This window comes from Thamnophis elegans, chromosome 5 (genome assembly GCF_009769535.1).
Source record: "Thamnophis elegans isolate rThaEle1 chromosome 5, rThaEle1.pri, whole genome shotgun sequence".
In the NCBI taxonomy this organism is placed as follows: Eukaryota; Metazoa; Chordata; class Lepidosauria; order Squamata; family Colubridae; genus Thamnophis; species Thamnophis elegans.
In genome coordinates, this window is record NC_045545.1 from 66,015,216 (window position 1) to 66,039,866 (window position 24,651).

General features: G+C 42.0%; 1 protein-coding gene across 2 annotated transcripts in view; it reads left to right on the top strand.

Moving 5' to 3' along the window:
* The first annotated feature begins 6,720 nt into the window (after positions 1–6,720).
* The window catches only part of SOGA1 (suppressor of glucose, autophagy associated 1), a 72,537-nt gene continuing 54,606 nt past the window's right edge, over positions 6,721–24,651 (top strand). For both annotated transcript variants that reach the window (XM_032218734.1, XM_032218735.1), the window contains exon 1: positions 6,721–7,716. In XM_032218734.1, coding sequence (XP_032074625.1) covers positions 6,955–7,716 — 762 coding nt within the window. In that variant the 5' untranslated portion in view covers positions 6,721–6,954. The remainder of the gene's footprint in view (positions 7,717–24,651) is intronic.

Consider the following 24,651-nt stretch of genomic DNA (forward strand, 5'->3'; position numbering starts at 1 on the left):
TGGATATCACCAACACATTAATGATATCCCTCCCAAGACCACTGGATGAACCCACTCAGTGGCTTCATATACTGTGGATGTACATTGGGAAATTTGTTCTTTCAGACTTGCAAAACTGATGTCAGCCCTCCCAAGTAAACAAGACAGGAAACATGACTAGATGAACTCATTTTACTTTATTGTAAGGTTACATTAACAGAATCATGCACGTCTGAAATGACAAACGTCTCACCATCGCTTTTAGCTGCTTGATCCATTAGAACCTCCTAAGTTTCTTTCTCTGTTAAGCCACTGAGGGCATCTGCCTCTCTTGTCTGATTGTTTCTTAGGCAGAATCTCTTCCCTTCATTCTCCAAAGTGCTGGACCATTCCCTAGCATTGACAGTGATTTGAACTGACCCCAGACAAAAGAGAAGAACCAGAACAATAGTGTTCTGCCTACTTCCAATTCCCAAACCAACCCAGAAGGATCCCAGGATCAATGATATCAAAGGCCACCAAGAGCTCAAGATGAACAGGAAAGAGCATACCATCCCCATCTTGCTCTTGCCAGAGGTCATCCAACCTAGAAATAAGGAGAAATTTCCTGACAGTGAGAACAATCAACCAATGGTACAGGCAGCCTGGCCACAGAATCAGGCAGAGGTTGCTATGTAGTAGGGAGGCTGGTACAAGAGCAACAATTCAGGAAAGCCGTTAAAACCTGGCTGTTCCGGCAGGCCTGGGGCTGTTGATCTTAGTGTTAAGGTCCAGCCCCAATTAGAACGTATGTGTGTTGTGTATTTTAAACTATTTTTTTTTACTTATTTTGCTTTTCTCTTTTCTTCTTCTTTCATTGTAAGCCGCCTGGAATCCTCCGGGATTGGGCGGCCTATAAATTTAATAAATGATTTAATAAATGATGATGAATCTCAACACATGATTTAAGAAATCATCAAAACATGGTGTGCTGTTATAGAGTTGTAGACCATAAACAATATCAGGAGGGGTATGGAAGGGAAGTTACTAACTCCTGAAGCAATATACTAAGAATTTGCATAGCTTTTACACCATGGGTGCATTGCTGTTTATTTCATCTATCCTTCCTGAGCTGTAACAAATCTTTCCCCATAGACTTTGATGATTGTAGTTGACCCATTTTTTATTTATTTGCTTGATATATGATCTAGTGATCAGCATGGACCTATTTCAGCTGGAAATGTATAACCAGAAGGAAGGGAGTAAACTTATCTCATGTCCTCATGATCCTGTAAATATCTGGAGGGCAAATTTATACTATTTATGTGTGATCCGTCAAAACCGCGCTCGACTAAACCGCGCCAGACTAAACCGCGTCGCTGACGTCATCAACAGGGCAACAACAGCCAGCGCGGAGAAAGAAGGGCGCTTTAAATAGCGCTTTGAAAGCAAGCCGATTCAACTTAAGGTAAGGGTTAGGTTTAGGGTTAGGTTTAGGGTTAGGTTTAGGGTTAGGTTAAGGGTTAGGGTTAGGTTTAGGGTTAGGTTAAGGGTTAGGATTAGGTTTAGGGTTAGGTTAAGGGTTAGGTTTAGGGTTAGGTTTAGGATTAGGTTTAGAGGGGTTAGGTTTAGGTTTAGGTGTTAATTTTAGGTTTAGGGTTTACAGCGTGCTTCTGTCTCCGCGCTGTTGTCGCCCTGTTGATGACATCAGCGACGCGGTTTAGTCGGGTGTGGTTTAGTCGAGCGCGGTTTTGTCGGTGAACCCTATTTATGGCATTGCTTTGCTGCTTCTATTAAATGCTTCTTGTTTAATTTCTAATTGTAATTTTGCTTAATTCAATTTCATGTACAGTACTTCAAAGAGAACCAAGTTATATGACTCAGTCTATAGCTGTGGTCCTCCAACCTTTTGAACAGGCGGCTGATTCACAGTCCCTCACACTGTTGGGGGGGGGCGGACTGGCTGTGTGGGCATGGCTAGGTGGTCATATGACTGGGTGGGCATGGCCAATTTTGCAGCCCATTTTGTCTTTGTCATTGCTGTCAACAACAATGTTGTTGTTCAATCCTTTTGTTATCTCATCTCTGACTCTTTGTGACTGATGGACATCATTTCATCAGTAACTACTACTTTGAATTCTTTTAAGTTCATGTGTCATCATTCCTAGCTACCTTATTTTTGTCAGCTTTTTTCCCCAATCACCTTTCCATCCATCACAGTTTTTTTTTATTATGTATCCAAAATATCTAACATTAGTCTTAATTATTAGTGCTTTCAATGAGTCATCAGACCTTACTTCATCTAGTAATGAATGATTTTTTGTTCCTATGGATTAAAATAGCCCCCCAAATTTTTCTTTTAAGGATACAATTCAAGGCCATCATTTTTTTGTTAATCTTTTTGATGGCCAAGTTTTCACACTCATGTTACAACTAAAAAATACCTTGAAAAAAAGTAACTTTGTTGTCATTGTGTTGTTTTTATGCTTTAATATTTGGTCTACATTTGACACTCCAGTTATGTAATGAAGTTGAATTAAATATTTTTAAATTTTAATTTGTGTCTGAGCGTAATTAGATGTCACTGATATGTAATCCGTGCCGTGACATTTTAGGTGTGTGTGTGTGTGCGTGTGTGTGTGTGTGTGCGTGTGTGTGTGTGTATGTAGTGTCGTGATCTCTTTTGTAAAGATGCTATTGCAAGCACACATTCAGGGGTGGGGCTTGGATTGTAGCATTGGGGATACTATTTTGCCTGTTTGACCCCCCCTGCAAATGCCATTGAACCTGTAGTAGACAAAAACATTTTCTAGAATGTGCTATTTTACAAAGAGTTAAAACCATAACAAGTCAATGTTTACAGATTTCTTCAGTAGAGCATGCTTCATTCGTATAAAAAGCCAGCACTGCCGTATTTTTCTAGGATTAAATTAAAAAACAAAAAGCCCAGGAAAAGATTGGTATGTTCCTTATTTTGCTCTCTCTGGTGCTGTCCCTCTTGTATTTTAAAAGGCAGCTATTCTCTGTGCATCAAAACAACTCCAGTATTGATTATGCAAAGAAGGGTATCATGTTATCTGGACTGGAGAAAGGATGAGAAATGGCACCAAAGATAAAATCGACTGGAATATACTTTATTTCAGATTATTAATACTTTCATAATCATTAATAACTGTTAATAAAAATATCAACTCTAGATGCATGAGATGGTCTTTCTGTATTTTTATAGCCTTAATTTGTTACATTATAAGACAGTGTGGAAAATATGTGTCCCTAAATGTTTTGCTGTTCGAACCACATGGAGAAATGAAGTCTATAACTATAAGATACTTAAAAAAGAACAGAATGTTATGAATGGTACCTAAGCAACATCTGGAGGACTATACTGTCCAATCCAGATATAAATGTTTGTGTGATGTTCTCCATATAAGCATTTATTTATTCTGTTAACCCATGGTTGCCCCCACTGTGTAACTCAGGGTAGTTATACAAACGAACAAACAACAAATAATCTTTTCTTTAAATTTGATTCTTGCTGTGGGAGGTCGCTTGTGCTACTCATTCTGCTCTTTTCTTATCTTCATGAATCAGTGAGGCATCCAAACGGTCTCATCTCAACAGTTATTTTTTCCTCGGAGAGGGGACTAAGGAAATAGTTATTGATCGGCATTAGCAATCAAGATGTATCAATTTCCAGCTGTAAATACAGATAGTCCTTGACTTATGACCACAATTGAGCCCAGAATTGAGCTGCAGCATCCTTGCAATTGGTCATAAGGGTGGGCAGATTGCCAAGTGCCCAGATTTTGTTCATGTGACCGCAGGGTGTTGCAATAATTGTAACTTTGGGAAGAGATCATAATTTCGAACAGTCACTGAACGCATGGTCATAAGTCAAGGACTATCTGTATTTACAGCTGGAAATCGATACATCTTGATTTCTAATGCCGATCAATAACTATTTCCTTAGTACCTGTCCCCTCTCCGGGGAAAAAATAACTGTTGAGATATTGAGATACTACCTGCAGTGGTAAAATTATAGCACCTAGTTTCAAAGCCAACATTAGCTAATAATGCTTAGTGGACCAATATTGAAGACTGAGGCAATATGGCAGATGAAAAGTGTGGTTTTAAAACCAATTTGCAGCTGTATTCCAAGACAACTGTGTTCCTGCCAGGTCTTCTGATGCAATGCAATGATACAGTAGACAGATCCATTGATTGCTTTAGTGTGCTTTGCCAACAGCTGCTGTGTATAAATCATATGACTTCCCGAGAAAGACTGAATACCAGCTTTGATTTACACTTTGAGAATATAACATTTTTGAGATACCCAGCTACAAATTTTAGGTAGCAAAAGAGAGCCAGAGAACACATACAAGCAACTATTTCTTTCCAAGATAATTATTCCAATGTTTTCCTAGAAAAAATGGGCTTCATATTATATAGATAGCACAATTTTGCTCTTTCAGAATTTGCATCTTATATATGTTGATATCAGTGGTGGGTTTCAAAAATTGTTCGAACCTACTCTGTGGGTGTGGCCTCCTTTGTGGGAGTGGCTTGCCACCCATGTGACCAGATGGGAGTGGCTTGCCGCCCATGTGACCGGATATGAAGATGCCGACGACACTTGTCAGAACCACCTTAAATTACCTCACACACAGCACTGGCATGCATAAGAATATGATGTAAACTTGTTTTTTAAAAGGCATCTTTGGTTTGCGTTAAAACAACTTCAACACACACAATGTTCTGATTGCACCACAAACACAGTAGTCATCCTTACCTTTCACAGGGGCACTGAGTTTTATAAATATGAGTATGATAGTGTAGAATAATCATATCCAAGGACCAGTGGTGGGTTTCAAAAATTTTTGGAACCTCTTCTGTAGGTGTGGCCTGCTTTCCGGGTCCACTGGTGGAACCTCTTCTAACCGGTTCGGTAGATTTGACGAACCGGTTCTACCGAATAGGTGCGAACTGGTAGGAACCCACCTCTGGTTGATATGTTATTCCAGTTTTTTTCTATTGGCCCATGGTCTATCTTAGTCTCTGAACGTTCAATGTAATCATGTATTGCGATTTTAATTGAACTCTTGGATAACATTCTACTTAGAACAGAAAGTGGACAGAAAAATGTATGGCAAAGCAACTGTGAAAGTACACTGTGATTTTTTCATGCATCGATGTTTTTGTTTTATACCACTAGTGGGGAACACAAAGAGTAACTGCCTTGCTAAGTGCACAATAAATCATATCGGACTCAAGTCTATTCAAGATACCATGAATATTGGCTCTCTTGTGTTTTCTTTGGGAATTATTCATATAGCACACGGAGGACATTAGTTTCCTCACATTAGTTCCACCATGACATTCTGGGTGTTGAAGTAGAATATATCTGAAGCAATGGGGAATTGTTTTAACGTGACTCTTTGCAAAATGGTCTGTTGTGAGGCAAAAAATGTAGGAACTCATCTGAAAACATTTTGTTGCTACAGTATATATTGGGTTTTTGAACTCATTATTTGTATAATCATTTCTTGACTCAATATAATGGCTTCCCCCATCCCCGCTTCCCACTGATGCTCAGTTTGAGGCATTTGGGGAAGGTTTGAAGGAGATTTTGCATAATAGAAATAACATGAATCCTTAGTAAAAAAAAATAAGGAACATAGATGGAAAGCAGATGTTTTTCTGTTGAGCAAACTTTCAGAAAGAACAGGAAAATAACCCCAACCATCTAGACCAGTGATGGTGAAACTTTTCAGCACCGATTGCCAAAAAGGGAGCGCGCCTGTGCGGTCATCAGGGCCACAACTCAGAAGAGGAGCAGCCCAGGGGGCATGGGCACTCTGAAAAAGAAACTTCTGGTTTCCAGTGCGCACATGCATGTCAGCCAGCTAGTCTTTTGGTTACTGGCACACATCCGTGCACAACGATCAGCTGGTTGGCACGGATGCTCATGCTGGAAAACGGAAGCCCACCTCTTTCAGTTTCTGGCACTGCCGCACACCTGAAGCCCAGAACAGGAATGGACAATGGCAAGCATGCCAGGCGACATGGCTCCGTGTGCCTCTTCGGCCACACCTGCTGTAGATTTGCTATCAGAGATCTGATCCTTTCCCCCTGCAGAAATAGTTGAACATTATTGCATCCTACATGCACTAGTTGTTCCCTTTCTGGTCTTGTGTGCCACACTGCTCAGAAGTCAGGGCACTGTCTTGCCTCGGTTTCCAGCTGCTGATTGTTTTGATTTCTGTGGGGAAAATTCAACCGTCCTCTTCTTTCCTCCTGGGATTAAAAAAGAGAGAATATGGTGGCTTTGGGGTTTTCTTGAGCTACATTTCTTATAATCCTGATGTGCCTGACCACAAGCATGCTCAAAAGCCACGATCTTATTTTTTAATCCCAGAGGTAAAGTCGTTCCGACCTCCATCAGACAGAAGCTCCTCATTAAGGGGACTTTTCGGGCTTTGACGGGGTTGCGTGGTGGTGGGTCCAGTCTTTGCTTCCAGGAGATAAACGGATTCGGGGCGCTGCGTCCTTCCTTATCTCTGGATCCATCTCGACCCAAGATCGAGAGAGATGCCCTCTCGGCCGTCCGGAGAGGGAGGTCGCTGTTGCCTCGAGGATCCGAGCGCCCCCTCGGGCGCCTCACTCCGCCTTTTGTTCCCAGACCATGCGCGTCACCGTCTTCGCAGCTGGGCGGGGATACCGAGGACGACGACGACGAGCAGGAGGCGGAGGGAGCCAACCGAGGAACTGTTGCTGCTTGTGGAGCGGCGGAGACGAGCATCATCGCGGCGTGGCGGCAGATTAACGGCCAGCCTAACCTGTTTTAGTCCCCCGAGTCGAGCGAGCCCGCTGGAAGAGCTTGAGCCGTCAGGAGATCCCAGCGCGGAAACGAGGGAGGCGGCTTTCCGGGCCGGGTCATGAGCGGTCCCAGCCCCAGACGGCTCCGGAGGGGCCAGTGAGGAGCCGTCCGGTGCGGGGATGGCAGCAGCGCCGTGCGAGGCGGAACCCAGCCAGCGTCTCGCCCCGGCCCCAGCGCCGCTGCCTCCCGCGCAGCCCGAGAGGAAGAAGCTGCACCGAGCGCCGTCCCCGGCCAGACCCAAGGATGTGCCCGGGTGGTCGCTGGCCAAGAGCCGGCGGGGCAGCCACCCCGGTTCGCCCGTTTTCTTCCCCGGCAAGTCAGCCGTGGGCGGCGGACATTCGCGCAGGGCTGGGAGCGCCAAGGATGGCCGCGGCGAGAAGAAGGGCAAGGCCACGCCGCCGATGGGGTCGCGGGGCTCCGGGAAGGGCTCGGGAGGCCGAGTCGGGGCGAGAGTAAAGGGGCGGAGCCGCCTCCCCGGAGCTGGCGAAGGGGCAGCTGCCTCCGGCGGGGCCGGAAAGGTGCCGTCGGCGCGCTCCCAGCCGCCGCCTGCCCTCAGCCTGACAGACAGCAGCTCGGAGGTCTCGGACTGCAGCGCCTCGGAAGAAGCGAAGCTCCTGTCGCTGCTGGAGCTGGGCGGGCTGAGCGGCGGCGGCAGCGACACGGAGTCCCCACCCAGCAGCAGCGCCCCTGCCCAGCCGGCCAGTGCCTCCGCCGATGGCGTCTCCCCGCTGCCCGAGGACCTGTCGACGGGGGCTTCGCTGGCCAGCAGCCGCCTCCCCCTCAGCACCTCGCTGGCTTTCTCCGACCTCACCGAGGAGCTGCTGGACGCGGGAGTCGCCCGGGAGTTGGAGGAGCTGCGCTCCGAGAACGACTATCTCAAGGTGAGCGCGGTCCGGGTGGAGGGCAGGCTGGGCGGAGATTCAGCAGGCACGAGGCTGTTTTCTTAGGGGAAAAGCCAAACCTTCGATTTTGCACAGCGCAGATTTTGCAAAGAATTGTCTCCCCCCCGCCAGGGCTCTACGTCGCCCAGGAAGTCTTTGTAGAAGAGGCACGCCCCTTCCCTCAAAAGATGCTTGTGGGTCGAATCTAAAATCGGGCCTCCCCTACTCCATACTCTTATGTGGAACAATAACTTGTACAATGACTTCTCCCGAGGTGGTGCTCTCCAGAGGTGCTGCTGCTGTAGTGACTGTACAAGTCTGAAGCCTTGGAAAAGGCAGGTTTAGGACACCGCCATCATCTGTGTCCCGTTCCCCCCCCCCAATTCACCTTGGCCAACTCACCCTGGCCAACTGATGCTGGACACTTCCACATGGGATAATTGGAACAAAGTGATTCTAGAAATACAAGTTACACTAAGAAATGGTGGAATAGAAACATTAAAGAAAGGATGCTAAAAGAGGAACAAAATGAAATGTGAATGAAAAAAAAGATGAACACAGTCAAAGAAACAGTGGCAGTTCTCTCATGTTCAGTTATCCCACAAAAAATCATCCTATGACGAATTGGCTGCTTTGAGTCGTCCCATTCTGAGACAATGTGGTGCATTCTGGAGAGCACCACATTGTAGAAAGCTTTTCTAGAAGGAAAACCTAGAAATACTTTACCTGTGGTGGATGTTATTGCTACTCATAGAGTTCATGGCCCCTTAGTATTGTTTAAGACATTTACTGCTAAATGTGTGCAACCCCTCCCTCTCCTTCCAATCCTGGAGCAAAAATGGGTCATTGTTGGAATGGTCCTCTTTGTTTTGAAGCAGGTATTCATCAAAACCTATAGACCAGGAATATCATGTCCTTTAGCAAGATCTGTTGCCATGTTGAATTCTGTAACCCTTTCATTGATGAGGAATCTAGCTTTACTAGAACAGACACTCATAATAAAACAAATGTTCACCTTTGTAGGATATTGATTATGTGCAGGACATGTATCTTACAACCCTAAAGACACCCACCAGCAGCCTAAAACTCCTAATTTACATTATTTTGCCTCGGGAGCATCCAGACTTCATGTTTAAAAGATACACATGCTTTCAAAAGATGTTTTTCCTCCTAAATCTCTTTTGGTTTACTGAAACAGATGTTCTGCAATGCAGTTTCTATCAGTCTTTGGATGTGTCAACAGCTACAATGTCCGGAATTTGAGTCTTTTTGCAACTTATTTCCAAAAAACACCCAGAAGGCATTGAATCTGTTATGTTACTTATTAGAAATAAATTATTATATTGATAAATTGCCATAACCATAGCTTTCTGGGTAATATGTAGATTTATTGTGATACAGATGTTTGTTCTTTCTTAGAAACAAAAAGAAAAAGGTTCCTAGTCATATTTAATGGAAGGAATCACACCTGTAACATTGCAGGCACTTCATGCAATGAACAACTGCCTCTTACTGACATAAGAGTTTCCTCTCTGTGGCATCTTAGAGTTATATTACATATTCCTTATCCCATCAGTCGGACTCACCATATCCTTAAGGAAGGAATTCCATTCTTATGGAACTGGAATTACCCTCTCACATTTCATTTCAGTGTTTCAAGAATAGGAGACTGTTGAGGTCTAATAAGCAAAAATCTCTTAGGATTTATTAGAGCTTGTTAAAGGTTATTTTATCTCCATGGGAAGCTGCTTCCCTATGGCAATTGCGTATTAAAATTCTAACATCATGTCCTCAGGTTTTGATTGGACAGAGGTTTTCTACAGGATGATTAGGTGCTCTCAGAGTAGTATGACATTAATGTAGAGCAGAAGGGTAATTTGTATCAGCTCTAGCTGTACTGAAGGGCAAGAAGTTGTACAGAATTATAGTTCAGTATGTGTGTATCTTAATGCAAACTTGTTTTTTCTTTGGAGTACCAATTTGATTCTCAATAACTATGTATGTGTGTGTGTGTGTGTATGTCCTGCCCTTATTATTTTTTATAAGTAACTCAAAGCAGATAACATACTTAATACTTTCTTGTCTTATTTTCCCCTGCAATAACAGCAAGCCTGCAAGGTGGGTTTGGCTGAAAGAAACTGACTGCATCACAGTCATCCAAATGGCTTTCATGCCTAAACCAGGACTAGAACTCACAGTCTCATGTTTTCTAGTCTGACCCCTTAATCACTAGACCAAATTAGTCCATGCAGTTTTCTAAGCAACATTTTCAGAAGTTGTTGGCCCTTGCCTTATTGCTACGGCTGATGGAAAGTGACTGGCCAACGTTATCCAGTTTGTTTCTGCTTAAATTACAACTAAATCTCAGGTTTCTCCAATCCTAGTCCTGTGCCTTAATCATTGGGCCAGACTGGCTTTCTGATTCAGAAGCTAAGATACCTTAAATGGAAATTTCTATCTCTCTCTCTCTCTCTCTCTCTCTCTCTCTCTCTCTCTCTCTCTCTCTCTATCTCTATCTATCTATCTATCTATCTATCTATCTATCTATCTATCTATCTATCTATCTATCTATCTATCTATCTATCATGTAGTGGCAACTATATCCCTGAAATGTGCCATGGTAATGATAATTTCCAGGAATGAGGCCATTTTCAGAAATGATAGAGATGATAGAGATGTTTAATAATCTCATATCCATTGACTCTCTCTCCCTCCCATTGAGAAAATTTTTGCTATCTCTAAAATATGTTTCCTTCATTTAATGGAGGAAAATAGTGCTGGGTACTATATGAGAGTATATGAGTAATAAGAAATAATTGTGTCTAAGATTTCAGAACTGATTTCCAAAGGCTGTTTGGAGTGGACAGGAACCTACCTGGATATAGGACCTCTCAGCAGCTTTTTAAAGTAGCTGCATCTTTTCCTGGGATTGCATAGCTGCCATTTTTATACTATTTCTGGAGGCAACACAGGATAGTGCATTGCCTTACCTTACATTGCACATAGCAAGTTGTGTATTCATATTCACAGTAGAGAAAGACACCTACGTTTCTGCAAAGATTGTTCACTGTGTGTTTCATTCTACTGACTGAGTTAAATTAATTGTATGGAAAGCTACTTTGCTGATGTGCCCCTAGAGTGGTTTATAGACTTTGCTGGAGTACTATTTGAATAATGTAAAAATATTGCTTGTTAGGAAACCCTGCAGTTTGTGAAAGAGAGGGAATGGGGGAGTAATTGGGTTGTTGCCAGATTCAGTTGCTTCTCTGAGCTATTACTACTGAGCAGTGATGATTTTATTTTTCAGGATTGGGTTGGCATGGTAACAGTAGTATATATTTCCTGAATGGCTGCATGCAACTCTCAGCTTAGAGCGTCTATTAGATCCCTAGAAAAGGCAGAGATTCTTACTGTCTCTGACAGATTTCTGATAGATAGAAAGAAAGAACTCTATAAGTGAATAATAATATAATTAAAATAATTGCATGTGTACATACGTGTAGCAGTTATTGGTTTGCTTTTTTGCACTATTCACTCAATGCATTTTTGTGTGAAAAATTGTAAACACTTCTTGGATACTGAATGAAATTCTTTCTCAAAGATTCCTTATCCATTTTAAAGGGGGATATCCTTACTGCCCTCTTCTCTGGAACAGTGTTTCCCTGATATCACACAGTTTCTGACCCCGTTAGCTTTTTGCGAGGCAATTAAGTTCTGGAGGAAGTCATTTTAGTCTCTCCTGATAAGAAAGAGGTCATGAATGTTCCTTAGTGTCGGACTTTTTTTTTATTCTAAAGTTATTTTATTACATTGGTCTATCATGTTATTGATTTTTAGTGCTGTTAGTATTTTGGAGGTCTGTAAGATTCTCAGAAGTAGGTATGATCAGAATGTGATATATGATTAGTACAATAAAAATAAATAAAATATTTTGATCTCACCTGTCGTAGTTCTTAGAATTCTAAAATTAAAATACAAATTAATTGGTGGATACCTGAAGTCTCCTACCTAGGGTCCATTAATTAATATTGTACTTAAGTCAAACATACAAGCTGAGGAAGACAGCAAAACTCAGTTCCCAATGTCCCTAATACAGGTGCTCCTCCAGGTATCCATGAATATCATTTATTTCTGCAAGGAGGATGAGGTTTGTGTCAGATGCAGCCTTCAGCAAACAAGGTTGTGATGCCAGATGTCCTGGAGGCCTTCATGGCGCTGCACAAAGACCCCATTCTGCTAATGCCAAGATGGGTGCATCTGTGTCAGATGAATGATGTCATGGATGCTCTCGGTCTGTCTCTCCACCCTCCTTCACTTCCTTCCAATACCCCTTCTAACAATCTTGTGGATACCTAAACAGAGGGTTGTTTTTATTAAAGAAACTGCAGACAATTGAGATTGACGAAGGAACATAGGAATGGTTGCTAAAGAAAAATGAAAGGTAATTTCTTGGGAGATTGACATAGAGAACTAAGAAGTCTAGTTTGACCAACAAGTGAATTTTTAACATTTGTTTAGGGTATATAGAGTACAGAATAATAGAGTTGGATGGGACCTTGCAGGTCTTCTAGTCTAACCCCCTGTTCAGGCAAGAAACCCTGTACCATTTCAGATAGATAGTTGTTCACTCTCTTAAAAGTTTCTAGTGCTGAAGCATTCACATCTTCTGGAGGCAAGTTGTCCTAACTGTCAGGAAATTTTTCCTTACTTCTAGGTTGCTTGTCTCCTTGTCTAGTTTCCATTCATTGCTTCTTGTCCTGCTTTCAGGAAACAATGGATGGAAATTAATCAAGGAGAGAAGCCTATTGGTATATTTGCCTATTGGTATTTCTTGTCTGAGGCATCACCATATTGTTGCTTTATCCTTGGGTGTCCCTTTTCTAACTTTCTATGTTCCTGCATATCCACATCTGTACTCTAGTTTTGCAGTGTACAAGCATTTCCAGATATTATGTTCAGATAAATGTTGGTTCCTGCTTTGCCTTCAGGTAATCTGTACTGTGACACAAAGATTGACTATGTTAAAATCAAATGTAACTGCTCTGTAGAAAATGCTGTTTGATAGTCTAAATATTATACAACTGGTTTAGCATCTAATACCATTTAATATCTGCTTTGTCTTCCTGCAAGCATTTCTGTGGCAAGAAAAAAATAGGGATATCTTAATCAGAGAACTACAATGCTACAGGAAGTGACTGTGATGGGTATCAAGAAGCACTAGACTATAGCACAAATCTCTTTTGACTTACAGGCATAGTTTTTATATCATGTATGCCCACCATTTAATTCGAGACCTGAAGTTTAGGATTTTGAATGCTCAGTATTCAGTGTGAGATTGCAAAGATGTGGTACAAAACCCATTGCATATATTGGATCAGCACAGTTTGTCCTGGTTTCGCAGAATGGTGAAGTTTTTGGCTCCAGGCTGAAGAGTGGTTATGGGAATCCAAATAAAGCCAAATAAAGTAGTGAATTATACCTCCCCTTCCCTTCTAACTAAAGGAAAATTGGCAGGAAGTCAAGATTTCATTTAGGCTGGCCTTTCTCAATATTCTGATAGAAAACGGCTGCAGAGATTCAAAGTTGTCATGGCAGTGTAACAACATTTCATACTAATTAGAAATATAGAAGGGCACTTATGTTACATTTTTTTTTTGGTCATGATCCAGCCAGTGTTAAGAGCAATTAAAAGTTAAAACTGTGTGTTTAACAGCATAGTCACTTGCAGGTTTATGTAGAAGTAAATTCCAAGGAATTTGAAAGAACTATTTTCCAGTGGTTACGTTTGTAGTTTACACACACACACACACACACACACACACACACACACGTATATTGTACACATCACTTCACATATAAGTAAAAGTTTGCATGGCTTTGAGAAAGATTAAAATGCAAATCTTGATTAATTCTATATTAAGCATTTTTAATTCTCTTGCTATTCCTTAGTGATTCACCTTTGAATGAGAATTGCTTTTTATCTGCATTTGTACTATTTGTTTATTATAATAGAAGCTAATTTATCCTCCTATTGATGGAATCCTCCTGTTTATCACCTTGCTCTTAATCTTTTTTTTGCTCCATAGAGATTTTTTGGTGCTGTCATTAACAAGCAGAAAATGACACACATACTTTGCAAGAGATGCTTTACTACATCAGAGCAGCATTTATTTGTCACAGCTCAGTACTAAAGAATGCTATTAAAATAAACTGTACAAGTGTACTAGAATATAAAAATGAAGAAAGAAAAAAATCACTTCAGTTACTTTCACAATATAGCTTACGTGAAACATTAGAATGTTATTGCTTTCTGTAGTAGTGTAATTCAAGAAATCAAAATGGAGACTATTCAGGTTATTTCCAGCAAAGATCAGGAAAGGAAAGACTTGGAGTATACTTGAGCTACCAATGTTGGTACTAAAAGCTGATTCCATTGTAGATTCTGTTTTGAATTATAGATGTTACATTGGGATGCAGCATAGGAAGCGTATTCCTTCTCCAGCTTTGAAAACTTTTGTTCATTGCTGTTGATGTTGTGATAACAAAATGCCATCTCTTTGCCTTTTGTGAGGTTAGGATATCAACCTAGTGCCGTGATGGCAAACCTATGGCACACAGGTGGCACACAGAACCCTCTCTGCGGGTATGTGAGCCTTCTTTCCACATGCCTCCCACAGCCAGCTGGTTTTTGGAGCACTGTTGCGCATACAAGTCGCACGCAGGAGAAGTGTGCACATGTGTGGAGGGCAGGGCACATGCATGGGGGAGCAGGGCACGTGTGGGAGGAAGCGTGTGCATGCATGGGGTTGCATGTGAATGCATGGCGGTGGGATGCATGTGTGAGGGTCACGCACACATGCATGGGTCAGGGTGCGCAGGGGTGCACACATTGCATTATGGGTGCACACATGCGTGTGCACTTTCTGCACCCAGTGCCAAAACGGTTAGCAATCCCTGGTCCAATGATAATTGTTTTTCAATTGACAATTGTTGCTAGTAGATGGAAATAGGAAGTTTTTAATTGGGACTGAAATGAGGAGAAAACAATAAGCAAATAAAGGTTTTCTTTCTGTTTTTCCCCCCTAGCCAGTTTGCAGAATATGGGCAAAGAGGTATAAGCTGTTGCATTAGGCTTAATTTGCAGCTTTTATGTATCTGAGGTTACTGTGGGCTAAATAGTTATATTTCCTCTGGGAAATGCATCAGTGTCAAGATGCCTCTGTGGATTTGTTTCGTTCTATATTATTGATCTGAGGAGCACAGCAAGCTTTGGGGAAGTTACGATTGGGCTTTGTGTTTGAAATTCCTTTCCTCATCTTAGTTTACCAGTGGGGGATGGTGGTAGGGGGGAGCAAGTACGCATACGGTGCCTTGCTTTTCCTTTTTGGCCTGTCTTCAGAGACCTACCAAACAAAGCTGACAGGAGAATAGTAGTATTGGGGAGTTGTTATGCAGCCGATGGCTGCCTTGTCATCACAGGGTGTGTGTGTATGTGCGGGGGGAGGAGAACAAGAGCTCCGAGGCCCTGCTCAGCAGAATGGAAAATGTGAGATGTGATACGGCAACAGCTGCAGAGGGATGGGAAGACAAAGAATGGGCACTCGGATTCTATTTGAAAAAAGGGGCGGAGACAGCTGTAAGCCAATCATTTTTCAGACTAGCAGATATATGCATAGATGGGATTCAGTCTGGCATTAGCCCAGGGGTAGCCTGCTCATCTTTAGTCAGGCTGTTACTTCTTACTGTGATCCACCCTCCCCTTCCGCATGAACAATGACTACCATAGGCCTTTTACCTAGTCCTCCCCTTCCTAGAAAAACAAAACAAAACTAGAGCTTGAGTATAAGTCTGCTTTGTTTTTCTCTTTTCCACAAGTGTGGAACAGATAATACAGCAAAATAAATCTATAAACGTAAATACTCTTGTTTTCTACAAATAAGTACATAAAATCAATGACACTGAATATATACCGTGTATCCTGAGTTTTAAATTTTCATTAAAGCTTTCTCTCCCTCTTTATTTAACAATATCATAATGGCAATTGAACGTAGCCTTTACAGAAATATAATTTCTGTAACTAGTTTAGTTTGGAAGGCTGGGCATCAGAACCTGCATTATATATAAACTAAAAGTTGTATGTTAAGAGATAACAGTGCATCTCACTGAGCAGAAAAATGACGATCAATACAGCATAATTGTAAACAATGTATCATTTGATTTATGCAGAAAATATGTGATTTATATATGTTACCTTGTATTGTGCAATACACAATGATAATATAGCTGGTAATATCTTTCATTTTGAATCAATATATTTGCTTTTGTATGGCTTCAAAACTCCTTGTTCTTTGACTGTTAATTAATAGAGAAAGTTGTAAATTGCTGGATGCTATTTCCTTCATTTCTCTTCTCCTGTTCATCATTATTTATGAGTTGTTGGTTGATGAGTGTGCAAAAGGAACATGCAAGATAAGTGTTGTGCACTAAAGTATTTAGTTTTTATGTTGCACTGCATTTTAGAGAATTGATAACAGATTTCTGGAATTCTATTGTTAAACATAGATAATGCACCAGTGGTGCAATTAATTATAGTTAATATCAAACAATAATATAATGGAATTTCCAAAGACATGATGGAAATATTGTGCAGCTATAGTAGTCCTATATTGCCCCCTCAGTCATAGAACACAAAGCCATCACTTTATTGAATATGTTCATGGCATACTTGGGATGTTCATATCTATAGTTACAGTTGCATTCACTTCATATGTTAAACCGTGTTTACTTTTTTTAATTGTAAACCACTTTGAGAATTTTTTTAATTAATTCAATTGTTAGAGTTTCCACAACATGTTACACCATAATGGGGTGTGTATAACACATGAGGTTAAGTGTGGTTCAGGATGTACGAATGCAGCCTGTATCTTAAAGTAGTACAAGTAATCCTTGATTTACGACCATAATGAAGCCTGAAATTTTCATTGTAACTATGACAGGTGTAAATCAAGGCACCCACGTGACCAATCAGATTTTACAACATTTTTTGTGGCAGTTGTTAAGTGAACACAGTGCTTATTGAGTCAATGCATTCCTGTAGCAGTTTTTTTGTCAGAAACTGGATGGAAAAAAAAACCAGTTTCCGACAAAGAAGTTATAAATAACCTCACATGACTGCAGAATACTGCAACTATCTTTAAAGCAGTGTTTCTCATCCTTGGCGATTTTAAGTCCTGTGGACTTCAACTCCCAGAATCCTGGCTGGCTGGGGAATTTTGGGAGTTGAAGTCCACAGGACTTAAAGTTGCCAAGGTTGAGAAACACTGCTTTAAAGGCAAGCCAATTGCTAAGCACCTGAACTGTGGTTATGTGACCATGAGGGACAGTGCTGCTATTGGAAATCTGGAATTGGGTCATAAGTACCTTTTGGGGGTGGTCTATGTAACTTTTGCAAGCAACATGTTGTTAAGTGAGGACTACCTGTAAGTCAGGTTATTACTAGAGGTTGTGTTTGCCCCATCCTCACATTATTCCTTCTGAGTACAGGGCAGTTTTAATTTTTCATAGTTTCTTGCCATGTCCAAAATGGGAAACTATGGTTACTGATATGCCAATTGAAACTACACAAAATTCTAAATGAACTTTAAGAAGCTGGCTTGTTTGGGTTAATTTGATGACCAGTGTTTTCAATTGTAATTAATTCATGGCAGACTGAGAAATGAGGAAGGAATACAGAAATATTTCTGTACCAGGCAAGACTTGATCATGGTTTAGTGAAAGTAGTAATAAAGTTTGTGGGATTATAGATATCATAAGATCTCTCTCCCTCTCCTTCCCTCCCTCCCCCCTTCTCTCTCTCACACTCACATATTTTAATGCTTTTCATTTTCTTCTTGTCTAATCTTGGAGAGAATTGGAGACATCTTTATTGCATTTGGGAAATGCCCAGGTTTCTTTTAGTGTTTTCATTCTTCAAGCCTCAGTTCTATGCTCAAATTTTAGGAAAGATAATTCCTCATTTAGAGTTGATTAACTGCCTTCAAAGTGCTACTCACCCTGTGTTTTATTTCTAGTGTGTAAATGCATGTACCTGAATAGTAAAGTAGCATAATATTGTGAATGGAATGGATGATAATGATTGTGATATTTTTAAGTAACAAGGACTGTTAACTTTCTTACAAATTGTAGTAAAAGACAGATCATAGCCGCACCAGTGGGAGAGATCCAGATGTTTAGATCAGTGATGGGATTCAAAATTTTTACTACTAGTTCTGTGGGCGTGGCTTGGTGGCTATGGCATGGTTTGATGTTTTACTGATCTATGCTATATATCACTTCCTCCTGGAGAGCAATTTAACCCAAGCAGTCACACTGAGCCTTTGAATGGCTAGGGTGACTTTCAGAGATCAGAGCTAGAGGGTTCTTTCTTTGCAAGTGAAGTGCTTTATCCTATGGTCAATTCAGGCTGGTTGATAAGCTTTTTGGTTCTTTGCTTACCTTACCTATTTTTATATTACATATGATGTTTTCTCAAACTATCTCAATATTTATATGAATGTATTAAACAAACATCTTCCCTTTACTGGACAGCCAAGACAAACTGCATTCTAGAGAATTCACATTATTGGCCTATCTTGATGTCCACTTAAAATAGTTAGAGAACACATGTTATCCTTTTGTACCCACATTATTGGGACTGAGATACATTATTAAGAGGATAAAATTTGTGCACAGTTCAAAAACAGTAAAGGAAGTAAAGTAATAAGTGAAAAAAGGGGAAAAGAAAGGAGAAAAGAAACAAAAGAAAGTTATGAAGAAATGGCTTCCAATTGAATAGCATTTACAAGTACATTTATATATTATCCTCTCATAAAGGTTACAATGTAATTTACTTCTTTCCATAATCTACCTTTTCTAGTCATCAAACTAGTGGTGGGATTCAATTTTGTTTTACTACCAGTTCTGTGGGTGTGGCATTGTTTGGTTGGCAAGTGAAGGATACTGTAAAATCTCCATTCCCTCCCCACTCCAGGGGAAAGTTACTGCAAAATCCCTATTTCCTCCTGATCAGATGGAACTTGGGGGGCAGATAATAGATGGGAGCAGGGCCAGTCAGAGGTGGTATTTACCGGTTCTCTGAACTACTCAAAATTTCCGCTACCCGTTCTTCAGAACTGGTCAGAACCTGGTGAATGCCACCTCTGCATCAAACCCTTAAATCCCAAGTTCATGTTTTAAATAAAAACATTATAAGAGGATTTAAGTCACCAATATATATGGTTACAATAAGTACTTATTGTTACTTATTTTTATTATTATTATTATTATTATACAATTGTATCACAGCGGCCAGTTGTTTCACCGGATTTGGCATTGGTTACTAGTCGGGCCCCACCCAGGGGCCTAGGACGTCGTAACATATTTTCTTAATATGTGTGCAGATCCAAGCAGTGCGGCTTTTTGCATTTGACTGATGGTGATTTTGTCAATTTTTAACTGTTTTAAATGTAATTCCAGTGCTTTTGGAATAGCACCCAGTGTGCCAATTACCACTGGAATTACCACTGCTGGTTTGTGCCATAGTCGTTGAATTTCGATTTTTAAGTCCTGATATCTTGCGATTTTTTCATGTTCCTTCTCGGCGACCCTGCTATCACCTGGTATTGCGATGTCTATGATTGTGACCTTATTTTTCTCAACCAGTGTGATGTCTGGTGTATTATGCGCCAGTATTTTGTCGGTTTGTATACGGAAATCCCACAAGATCTTGACCATCTGATTTTCGGTCACTTTTTCAGGCTGATGTTCCCACCAGTTTGTTGCTGTTTTAATATTATAATTTTTGCACAAATTCCAATGGATCATTTGTGCTACTGAATTGTGCCGCAATTTATAATCAGTCTGCATGATTTTTTTACAGCAGCTGAGTATGTGATCAACAGTTTCATCAGCTTCTTTGCAAAGTCTGCATTTGGCATCATCAGAGGATTTTTCGATTTTGGCCTTAATGGCATTTGTGCGGATAGTTTGTTCTTGCGCAGCCAGGATTAGTGACTCTGTTTCTTTCTTTAATGTACCTGTTGTTAACCATAACCAAGTTTGTTCACTGTCCACTTTATCTTTTATTTTTTCCAGAAATTGGCCATGCAGTGCTTTGTTCTGCCAACTCTCCATTCTTGATTTTATCACATCTTTTCTGTATTCTTGTTTCGTCTGTTGGGCCTTCAGTAGATTTTTGTTCTTTACTTCGATTAATAGATGTTCTTGACTTTCTTTTAAATAATCAGCCAGTGCATGTTTTTCTTCTTCAACTGTTTGCTTCACTTGTAATAATCCTCTGCCACCTGATTTTCGGGGCAGGTACAGTCTATCAGTATCACCACGTGGATGTAAACTGTAGTGCATTGTCATTAGTTTCCTGGTTTTTCGGTCCAAAAGGTCCTTATTATTATTATTATTATTATTGTCCTTTCCCTCATCAAACAAATCAATTGTTGTTTATTGTAAACTACTCAGAAACTTTGGCTCTTGGACTGTTTAAAAAAATGAATAAATAAAGTGGTCTGTTTGAGGAGTAGCAATAATCTACTTGATCTAGAGTTTCTGGGAGCTCTGCACTCATCAAGATATCTCTGCTGCAGTTTCTTTATAAATCTTTTCTTATTTTATCCTGGTAAATTATAGCAATGTTCCTTCTGCTAGCCTGTGGTTTGGAGTTAATTGAAAGCTGCTGCTTATGTTCTCTTTATTCTCTAAGGAAATATTCCCTTGTCATTTCTTGAAGTAGTTTTCCCTTTTACAGTGAGAGATCATAAATATACAAGTTGAGCTATTGCTGATAAGGTCAGATTTGTGTAATATTATATTTTACCTTTTTTTCAGCTTGAAGCCTCATAACACAGCATTTTTCTCCTTTTAGTTTTGTTGAAGTATATTTCCAGTGACAGAAATGTAACATAGGCAATTTGGCATTAGGAAAGTATTTTTAGATTAAAGAGAAAAGTATCTATCTATCTATCTATCTATCTATCTATCTATCTATCTATCTATCTATCTATCTATCTATCTATCTATCTATCCATCCATCCATCCATCCATCCATCCATCCATCCATCCATCCATCCATCCATCCATCCATCCATCCATCCATCTACTTATTTACTAACTAGAGAAAGGATAGTTTTTTCTCCTTCATTAGTACTGATCCTTGTAAAGACTGTGACATGAAATCCATGTAGCATGTACAAACATCTATGGGGGCCACATTTATTTGCTGATACAGTACAAGTTGACTTAAGTGGCTGTGAAGTATCAATTTGTTTGGAAATTATTTGGAGTTCATTGAATCCCTGCATTTGGGATTAGCCACACAATGCCTAAGGAAGCCACTGTGCCTGCCATATTATATTTAAATACCTGCGATCAATTCCTACCTATGGAAGTAATTGGCTTTATGCATTTCAAGGTTTAAATTTAATGGGAGGATAGAGCCAAGGTGGCGCAGTGGTTAAATGCAGCACTGCAGGCTACTTCAGCTGACTGCAGTTCTGCAGTTCGGCTGTTCAAATCTCACCGGCTCAGGGTTGACTCAGCCTTCCATCCTTCCAAGGTGGGTAAAATGAGGACCCGGATTGTTGTTGGGGGCAATATGCTGACTCTGTAAACCGCTTAGAGAGGGCTGAAAGCCCTATGAAGTGGTATATAAGTCTAACTGCTATTGCTATTGATTTGAGAGAGGAATCCGTTTTAGATGTATTTTAAAGGTGAATGGATAACCAGTGAGAGAAGTCATTTGTTGATAGTTATATCTTTATGGAGAGCCAGTTTGGGATAGTGTGGTTAAAGCATCAGAGTAGAAACCAAAAGACCATGAATTCTAGTCTCACCTTAGGCACAAAGCCAGTTGGATGACCTTGGGCCAGTGTTGTGTTTCCATTTTTTTATTACTGGTTTGCTTGTGTGCACAATGCTTCTGCGCATGCGCAGAAGGATCCAGCTGGGTGGGCGGCGCCTCCTGCCAGAGCCACTACTGGTTTGTCCAATCTGGGCCAAACCGGGAGCAACCCACCTCTGCCTTGGGCCAATCACTTTCTCTCAGTCCTAGGAAGGAGGTAATGGCAAATCACTTCTCAAACACTTTGCCAAGAAAACTACATAAGAATTTGACACAATTGAATGGAAGAAAAAAAAAATCCAATGTTAAAATACTTTGCTTCATTATATATGAGTAAATGTAAGTGTTGTTCTTTAATTGTGACCTTTAGTTCCTTCTGGTTCCTCTAGTGTTTAACTTCCTCCCAGGATTGTTGTGTTCCCATAGCCCTCCTCTCCAGCTTGCTGGGAAAGTTCATCTCCTGTATCAAGGTGGTTCTGTGGAGGATGCTCCCATATCAGAGGTCCGATTCCAGCATCTTGATACTCAAGGTGCCAGCTACGCACAGGTGCTGATGTTCCTCAAGTGGTGGATGTCCCCAACCTTACTCAGCGGCTGCCATTCAGGGACCAGGAGCGCCTCATTCTGACAATGGATGCCTGTCTGTTCAGCTGGGGGGGCACCCTAGACTCTCAGCTGGCGCAGGGCCGGTGGTCATGGAGCGACCTTTGGCACAACATAAATTTCGCGGGCAGAATTTCCTGGTAGTCGTGGATGCCTACTCCCATTGGCATCCTGCTCATGGCATCTGCCACTGCGGAGTCCACCATACGGGCATTGCGGCGGGTGTTCGCCATGCATGGGTTGCCGGACACAGTCGTGACTGACAACGGGCCTCAATTCACTACTGTGGCCTTCCAGAATTTCCTGACCGGGCAAGGGATCCACCACACCCCAACGGCCCCCTACCATCCTGATTGCAATGGCCGAGTGGAACAAGCAGCCTGCTCAGCCAAAGAAGCGTAGGGGGACATGGACCGGGGGGATTGGCTGGGCAAGGTGGCGGCTTATCTCCTTGGCTAACACTCCACCCCATGTCCCCTGTCCAACAAAAGTCCCGTGGAGCTGCTGATGGGCCGCTGTTTGCGAATCATCGTAGACAGGCTACACCCTCTTTATAATGCCATGCAGCCTCGCAGCCTGGGGGTGCCTCAATGCCTCTTTGGGGAGGGGGACCTGGTCTTTGCCAGGAGTTTCTCCAGGGGATCCAAGGTGGGTGCCTGCCACCATCACCAAAGTAACCGGTCCCTGTTCTTATAGGGTCAGACTTCCCAATGGCAGCGAGTGGCAACTCCACGTGAATCAACTAAGGCGCCACCTACCCACCGAGGCCTTCTCCCAATCAGGCCTCTCCTGCCTGGCTACCACCTCCTGGCAGCCTGCCCCGGCACCTCCTCAATCTGTTGTGACACCGTTTCTGCATCAACCCACCAAGGCCTTCTACCAATCAGACCTCTCCTGCCTGGCCACCACCTTTGGGCAGCCTGCCTAGGCACCTCCTCAAGCCGTTCCATCGCCACTAGTTCACCTACCTGTTCCAAGCTTGCTATCTCTATTGGTAGGCCTGGATGACATCACCTGGAGCTGTACTCCCATTGGGGAGGAGCTACTACAGGGATGACCTACCTCGCCGACTGCTCCTCTGCAACTGGTCGTTCTGGGCGGGTCCAGCGCCACTCCGCCTATCTAAGTGAGTATGCATGTGCTCTTACTGCGCATGCATACCTGCTGGTGGGGAAAGAGTGTTAAGTCCCTGACTTGCGACCGGTCCTAGGTCCTCAACTTACGACCAGCCGCAAGTCCTCAATTTACGTCTGAGCAACTGCTCAGCTGCACCTGATTGGCTAAGGTGTGGCTGGCTGAGCGCGGGCTGTTTGCACCATTTCCATTGGTCGCTCTGCTTGACAGCTCACGTATAAATAGTTGTCAAGCATGGCGAGATGCTGAACTCTGTACATAGTTATTCTGGTTAACTGTTCTTTTGAAATAAAGCTGTTCTACTTACCTCAGCCGGTCCAGGTCTCTTCAATCAGTCCAGCATTCAATAGAGAGAGAGAGAGAAATACAGTAGGTAGGTAGGGAGAGAGAGAGAAATTTGAAATTTAATAAAATTTGTATGCCGCCCAATCCCATGGGACTTTGGGCGGCCTACAGAACAAGATAAAAAGCATTTAAAAATTAAGAATAAAAATACAGTTGTTAAAATTACACACCATCCATTCTGTCTAAGTGGGGCTGGACATTAATCAACAGCCCCAGGCCTGCCGGAACAGCCAGGTTTTGGTGGCTTTTCGGAAGGCTGGGAGAGTGGTAAGGGCCCAGATCTCTATGGGTAGATCGTTCCACAGGGCCGGTGCAGCTACAGAGAAGGCCCTCCCCTGAGGGGCCGCCAGCCAGCATTGTCCGGCCGACGGCACCCGGAGGAGGCCCAGCCTGTGAGATCTTGTTGGTTGTTGGGAAGTATGTGGCAGGAGGCGGTCTCTCAGGTAACCAGGTCCTAAACCATGTAGGGCTGTTGAGAGTAGGTAGGTAGGTAGGGAGATGTTTCCAGGTGTATTTATCCATGTGCTGGAGAAGGAGATCGCTGGCAAACCGTAAGACTTTGTTTCTGCTGGCACAGCACTTGATCAATGTAATTCTCATCAGTTAAAGAGCTTTCCGAAAGGGAAAAAAAAAGTTTTTGCACTCTGCAAACCTCTAAAAAATGGCCCGTTTTTTGCAAAAACGGGCCCGTTTTTTTCACTTAAAAGCAATGAATAGCCCTGGGGGGGGGGGGCTTGCAGAGTGCTCCTGTGGGGGTGCACCTCCCACAAAAGAGCAAAAATCGGCCCATTTTTTGCGAAAACAGGCCCTTTTTTGTCAAAAAATTGCATGCATAGCCTTATGGAATTTTATAGAGTGCTGCTGGGGGCTGGGGGGGGCAAAAACGGCCCATTGTTTGCTTATTTCTGCCCTCCCCAGCTCTCAGGAGCTCTCTGATAGCCCCTGTAAGGCTATGCATGGCC